This window comes from Mustela nigripes, chromosome 14, assembly GCF_022355385.1.
Source record: "Mustela nigripes isolate SB6536 chromosome 14, MUSNIG.SB6536, whole genome shotgun sequence".
NCBI lineage: Eukaryota > Metazoa > Chordata > Mammalia > Carnivora > Mustelidae > Mustela > Mustela nigripes.
Genome location: NC_081570.1, coordinates 29,563,338 through 29,570,870, shown reverse-complemented (window position 1 = coordinate 29,570,870; position 7,533 = coordinate 29,563,338). Strand labels below are relative to the sequence as shown.

The following is a 7,533-nucleotide window of genomic DNA, read 5'->3' as shown; positions in this document are numbered from 1 at the left end:
GTAAGAGTATTCATGTCTTATAATGTTAGTTGGCAGAGATCAGTGGAAATTAATGGAAGAAGAAACAGGTTTGAGTGTGTTATTTAAAGAAAAACATATTGAAGAGAGAGGGTGGTGGTGATGTAAACCTACCAATTTCTCAAAAAATAGGGTTGTATGTATACTTAGAAGAGTAACTATCAGAACTCAGTGCAGGGTGTTAAAAAGTCACGGCTCCATTTGATTTTTTCATACTGTCTATATATTTTGATGATTTATTAAAGCTAAAAAAGGAAGTGTGTAAGTTGTTTTACAACAGTTTTTAGCTTGGAGTCTAGAGATGGACGTTATTTGTGTGTAGTTACATTTTTGGGCTTTTGTCACTTTTCAAAGGGTTCCATGCACAAGAAATTTAACCACTGGTCTAGAGACTTTTATCTGAGTAGTAAATCCCAGGAGGAATTTGTTCAGTAGAAGACGAGCAAGGTAGTGCTCACATGAGCTTTTGGATACAAACTAAAACATCTATTTTAATGTTGATTTGAGCATGCAGATAACTGGTAAAGTCTTTGGTTGGTGGTTATTTAGCATGTTGTATATGAAACTATTCTTGAAGCACATTCTGAATTCAAAACTTCTTTCAGTAATTACCATAGCCCTGTTGATTCTCTCCAAAATTTTTCTCAAATTTATCTACTTTATTTTCACCCCCCCTCACTCTAGTGCAGGTTGCTATCTTTTTCAGCTGGATTGCCACACCTGCCTCTTAACTGCTCTTCCTGCCTTCATCCTTGTCCCACTCAGGATCTTCCATACAGTAGTTAAGAGTGATCCTGTCACTCTCCTGCTAAAAACTGTTTAATTATATGCCTGTTCTAAGGATCAAAGTCTAACCAAACTTGCAGGATCCTCCCTGGTCTGCGTCCTGACCACCCTGCCAGCTTCCTTTCCTGCCACATTGTTCACGGCTCCATCTAGCCATACTTGAATTTTCGGTTCCTCAATGTGTTGTTCTCTTGCCCTACCCACCCCCTCACCTTCCCATTTAATCTGAAACCCTCATAACCAAGTCTCAGGTCTTATTTCCCTTTGTTAGGGAGCCTTCCCTGGTTCATTAAGGTGAGTTAGGTGTTCTTCCAAAGCGCTCCCATAATCCATCATCCTGTATTGCCACTTGATGCCTTTTTTTTTTTTTTTGGGTCTAGTTCTTTGCTTTTGCACTAGACTGTAAAGTTGTTGAGAGCAGGGACCTTAGCTGCCTTGTTTACCATGGTATGGCAGTCCTAGCAATGTGCTTGGCGTATAACAGGCATTTAACATTTACTGGGCTATATAATTTTCAGGCATTCAAATTTAAGACTTTAATTGTTGCTTTTTTCTGCTTTTTGATTTGCAGTATTGGTAGCCTTATATGAAGAACCAGAGAAACCTAATAGTGCTTTGGAGTATCCTTTTCATCTTTCAAGTCAGAAAAAGGACTTATTTTTGAACTCTTATTTTTTCACATAGATAAATATTTAAAGTATTTTTCACGATTGAAAAAGTTACTTTCCTTTATGTTTTGCGATGATGATCTCTGGGTAAATGGTGGTGGTAAGGTGGGGTGACCATGATCAGAGATACTGATACTGCTCTGAGCTATTTCATTAGTTTCATTCAGCTCAAGTAAATTCTTAACTTTGGTATTAGTTTTTTAAAGCATCACTTAGGAGCTGCTACTCCAGAAAATCCAGAAATAGAGCTGCTTCGCCTAGAACTGGCAGAAATGAAAGAGAAATATGAAGCTATTGTAGAAGAAAATAAAAAACTGAAAACAAAGGTAAATGTTTTAAAAGAATTCATGTTAAAAATAATTTCACCCTTAATGATTAAAAAGAGCAAAACCTCACTAAAATGGATAGTAGGGGAGGGAGGAGGATAAAAAATCTTGATTAACTGCAAGGCTGAACTGATGCTCTATCTAGAAAACCACAAATTGTAAATAGGACAAGCAATGTGTGGTCAAGAAGAGCTTCTTGGGAACCTGCATCAAGAAAAAGATGAGGGGGGGTGCCTGGGTGGCTCAGCTGGTTAAGCCGCCAACTCCTGATCCCAGCCTAGGTCTTGGGATGTTAGGGTCTTAAATTCAAGCTCTGCATTGGGCTCCACGCAGAGCATGGCGCCTACTTTAAAAAAAAAAAAAAAAGGATGAGTACATTGGTTAATTCTGCTTATGAGTAAATGGAGTGTTCTGGGAGTCCTAAGCACTTGATCTAAGTAGGTCATTGTAAGGTCAATGCTTTGCGAATGGCACCTCTCAGAGTTGTGCAGTGTGTAACCTGCACAGTCATATGTGCTGGCGCTGTAATGTGTTTATCTCTATAAATTTGTTTGCACTTAATTTTGTCTGTGCTCAAGTTTTTTCTCTGTTGAAACTCCTGTGAGACTTTTCATAAACTTCAAATTAGTCAACTCTTAAGTCTTTGAGGTTTTTCCACATTCTGAATCACGTAACGCATTTTACATTACTCTAGGCATTTCTTATAATGTGATTTATCTGCTCAACGACCTTGCGAGATAAGCGAAACAGGTACACAAAACGATTTATAGGTAGAAAACTAAAGCACAGTGAAGTCTAATCATCTTCTCAAATCTCTCAACTAATTGGAATAACCTAAATCTTAGCATAACAGAAAATACAGCCTCTTAAATAATCCAAGATTCCACAATACAAATTATCAGTTAACTCTTTGGCACCATTTAGGTCAAAGACATGAGCTCCTCTTCACTGACTGGCTAGATTAATATATGTTACATTATTCTTTTTTCCTGCTTTTTAAGAGAAAGTTCAGTAAACTTTTGTTAAAGAGTTAAGTCCTTTACCAGAAGCCATAGAATCTTTGGGAAGAAAGAGACAGATTATTGCATTATTAAGTATTTGAGCAGTGCAGTCACGAACTGAAATTCGGCACTGGTTTCCCAGTAATTTTAAAGGTTTATATGAAAAGAGTTTTCATTACATTTGATTGTATTAAATCTTAAATTGTATAAATCTTAAATGGTTTAAAAATGGATAGGATATTCATATAAAGTTCCTGATTCAGTAATTGAATAGTTAACTACTCATTTTGTTACTATTAAGTTTTTTTTACCCAATTTAGAATAAAATTCACCTAAACTCCTCTGTCTTTGCCCTATAGCTTGCTCAGTATGAACCACCTCAGGAGGAGAAGCGTGCTGAATAGGATCCTTCTCAGTTGAAAAGACACTGAAAAAAATGGTTTTGTATGACTTGAATAGTTTGTATAGTATATAACCTTTTCTGAACAGATGCTCTAGAACTCTTTTAATATGTTGAATTCACCTATCACACTTTAACTGTTATAAACACATATACTTAGAATCACCAATAAAAACTCAATATAACTTTCTTTGGGTCTTAAAAGCAGGAGAATCCAAAGTGAATCCTGAAAAAAAAAAAAAAGTCTAAACACAGCCATCTAATTCATTACCTTAAAAGACATTCTGTTTATTAGTCTGACTAGCAATGATGGTACTCCTTGTATTTTAGCCAAGAAAGTTCAGCATGGAGCTGTTCCTTGGTTCAGTGCAGGATATGAGCACAGCTACAGTCATCCGTTAAAATGAAGATGACACTGTTGTTTATATCCTCTGAAGGCAGCTGGAGAGATCAGTGTGACAGAAGATGCTTTTGCATGGGTTCCCGTGAATCTTCTGCTCGTGTTTATATAATATGGAACAAGTAACTTCTTTGCCACCACTTTGCCTTAGATGACTGTGTGTGTGCCAGTTGGAACTCTGACACCACGTTTCCTTCTATGCAATCATGCCCTATCTGATGATGTTGCCTTGCTTTGCTTTGTGCTTCAGTGGGTCCTAGCTGCACATTGGTCTGTGTTGTTTTTCAATTTGCTATACTAGCAGTTACCCTGATTGTAATTTATATAACTTCAAACAGGATCACACTGTTTCCCTGCCTTACTTAGTTGCTCAGCTGAGCACAGAACTGAGGCAATATAAAATTCTGGGTTCATGCACAAGCTGGGATGAGAAGGGGAATGAGCCATATATTGTGGAAAATTATAGTTTGCGGGTATAATTATATAGTGCTTTTTCCCTCAAAGTATTTTTCTAGCCTTGAATTCATTTTATCTTCATTATCCCTGTGAAGTAGGTACAGCAAGTATGAGGCGAGGTTGGGTGCTGAATTTTTAGGCCAAAGACTGATATTAATACAAATTATCTACTAACTATAGAACGTTGGGCACTTCAGTTAACTGCTCTGAGATTCACTTTCCTCATCTGTTAAATGAGAAGAATAGTATCAGTGCTGCCTACCTCACAGGGTTGTTGTGAGGGTCAAATGGAATGTATGTGAAAGATCTGTAAATGGTAAAGCACTATATTCTTGTTTGTTAGTCCTATTCCTTTCTTTTGGAAGACCTACAGTCAGATGTTTTCATTTTATTGGTGACTTATATTCCTTACTGACTGACTTGACATTATTAAGAGTCATCCTGTCTCATGTATTCTAACCCTATTGTTAGAGAACCTGTTTTTACTCTTTGATCAAAACACACGTAGAAAACAGAACACATCAATGAAAGCTGATTTAACTATCAAAAGCCTCAGCACTTGCTGGAAACTGTGACCGAGCTAATTGTAAGGGCATTTTAATCAGTCATGTTGGCAAGAATGTGGCAATGGTCTGTGTCTCTTCTAGTCACAAGTTTGTTTTTGGAGGGGGGCCAGATACTGTTGGAAGAACATTCACTTGAATCGGTTTATCTTTTACCAGTTTGAGTGCCTCCTACATGCTCAGCAGTAGGCTGAGTGCTGGGTGTTACAGAGATGAATGGCTTGAAGTTAGGTATAAGACATGTACATCAGCAATTAACAGTGTGGGATAGGAAGTGCTAAGAACCATAAGAACAATAAAACGTGGCCCCATGGGGATTTTCAAAGAGAGGGAGACTTGGTTTCTTTAAACAGCTGGTATGACAGTCCCTTTGTGGAATACAGACAAGCAGAATTTTTTTTCTGGCTGCTGACCCTCATTTGCTTCTCTACTATGGGACTAGTATTAGTGTTTACATAAGTCAGGTTACTGTCTCCTGCACCATCTTTTTGGACAGAAGGGCAACCAGTGGGTTGGATAACCGCATTTTTAAGAGGAAACTGACCTGTTTAAACTGTTGTATCAGTCAGTGCTATTTAAAAATTCAGAGTCAGCTTGGCCTCTGGAGGTCCTCTTCATCCTTTCTATCAATGATATGGCTGAAGAGAATGTACAAGAAGATGTTCAATGGAGTAGAAAAAGGACGTCATCCATTCAGATCCTGCTATGCTTCATTCAGCTGCGTTATCTATAAAATGTAGATTTCATATCTTACCTACCTCACAAGGTTGTTGTAAGGATCAAATTAAATATAACAGATGAAAAGTACCTTGTAAATTGTAAAGGACTACGTATGGGTCACATGGTGTAATGCCAAATCTATAAATGACACAAAGTTGGCTGGTTGGTAAATTATATTGAAACAAGTTTGAAAATGATAAACTGGAGTACCCCAACTTCTGGGCCTAAGCCAAAAAGCTGAAATGTCAAGTCTTATGTTTAGGTTAAAAAATGCAGTGATACAAGTTTAGGCACTACGATTGCTGACAAAATACTAGTTCCAGTGATTATCATTATGAACCACATATACTCTGGATATTTAAAAAAAAATTCCATCTGGAAAGCATAAATAGAAATACTGTCCAGGTGCAAACAGTCATCCCTAAGGCTGTATTGGTTAGTATTGAATTGCAGGCGCTAGACATTTGGTGGAAGCTCAAATGCATGTAAAAAAGTAAATGATCAACAGGGAGAATGCATTTAAAAATACAAGGTTGTGGCTTGTATACGGTAACCACTAGCCACATCTGAACTACAACTTAAAAAATTCAGCTCCTCAGTCACAGTAGCAACATTTCAAATGCTCAATTCACAGTGGCTACTATACTGAACAGTATGGTTGTAGAACATTTCCATCATCACAGAAAGGTCCACTGTACATCAGCATTGAAGGGATGTTCAAAGGAACGGAGTATGTTTAACGTGAACAGAGAAGACTTAGTGGGTAATGAAGACTGCAACCTAATATTGGAAGGGCTGTCATGAAAAAGATGGAAGACTACTCCTGTATTGCTCCATTTTAAGCTCCAGTGAGTGTGATTTTTAGTCTAAACAGAAGAATTCCAAACAAAGTTTTACCTCAGTGGATGTGCCTGCCTTTTGAAATAGTGACCTCTCTTCCCTTGGAGCACTGAAGTGTACGCTGCATTATCTATCAGCTGGGGTGCTACAGAGCGGACTCTGTTTAGGAGAGAGATTGGACTAGATGACCTCTGAGGATGTGTCCTACCTTCAACGTATATATTCAGATGTAACTAAGGCCCAGATTTGGCAAAAACATGCTTTCCTTTCATAATCTAGAAGTTAAAGTCTTTAGAAAATCAGCGCCACCGCCATCACCTCCATTTTAAGAGGAGGCTCTTGTTCTGTCAAATTTCCAATTCTAAAGCCTGATTGTCAAGAGTGAAAATTCCTCTAGCTTTCTCAAACCAATCTAGTGAAAACATTTTAGTTTGCTTTCATTATTCATTCTTTTGGTCTGTAAGCTGAAGGTCACAGCAGATGTAATGTTCTATGGGGCCAGGGAAGGGTAAGTTACATGCAAAGTAGACTGGGTGTGGAAAAAGGGGAAACTGAATCCTTCTGATTTTGAAGTGGTAGTAGTAACCACCGTCTGATTTGCTGAAGGGGGAGCATAAGCTGTTCTAGCTTGGCTGCATTTACTTTCCTGCTACATGCTAGATCGAACTGTATCACACCCTGACTCTGCCTTTGGTTGAGGCTTTACCTTCACTCAGGCTGGCTCCTCCTCCCTATCCCTGCATATCCCAACCACATCCATCCATCTAGACCTGCTCAGACGCCACTTCCTTACAGACTTTCTCACCCTCCCAACTCCCGAGCATTTTTACCTGTACCTTTGACCTTTACGCTTCGTATCTCGTACCGAAGCTACTTACGCAGAGATCCGAGCTCTATTAATCTCCGAGCAACATGAGGGCAGGCAGGGTCCGAGTCCGTTTCAGTTTTTGTGTCCCTTGTCTCCCCCCCCCCCCCCCCCGGACATCGCGGGCATCAGTAAATACTGGTTGGGCGAGTACCATTGTAGGAGCACAATCAGTTCTTCCCCCAAATGCCCAGAGAGCATCTCCCGTTGCGACGGCCTCCAGAGCTCCCAAGCAGGCAGAAGAGCGGCGAGGAGCAAGGCGCGTGGCTGGGCAGGACCGAGGCGCTCGGTAGGGCGGAGGGCAGAGGGCTCGGCCGGCCGGGGCACCCTCCTCGTGACTCCTCCTCCCCCCTCCGCGGCTCCAAGTCAGGTGATTCCGGGCACGTGACGGGCACCACCTACCCTGCTGCTCCCGAGTGGCAGCTCGGGCGGCCAATGAGAGGCTGGGTCTCGGCGCGGAGCCTATGAGAGTCTGGCTCTAGGGGGCGGG

At 40.0% G+C, this 7,533-nt stretch overlaps 1 protein-coding gene across 2 annotated transcripts in view; it reads left to right on the top strand.

Moving 5' to 3' along the window:
- MYCBP (MYC binding protein) overlaps positions 1-4,397 on the top strand; it is a 7,151-nt gene extending 2,754 nt beyond the window's left edge. The window contains exons 3-5 of one of the 2 annotated variants that reach the window (XM_059377339.1): positions 1,376-1,424; positions 1,669-1,798; positions 3,159-4,397. In XM_059377339.1, the coding sequence (XP_059233322.1) occupies positions 1,376-1,424; positions 1,669-1,798; positions 3,159-3,203 (224 nt within the window). In that variant the 3' untranslated portion in view covers positions 3,204-4,397. Of the gene's footprint in view, positions 1-1,375; positions 1,425-1,668; positions 1,799-2,492; positions 2,801-3,158 lie in introns of those variants that run through there. The other variant, XM_059377340.1, reaches the window with a different exon arrangement.
- The last annotated feature ends 3,136 nt before the right edge of the window (positions 4,398-7,533 follow it).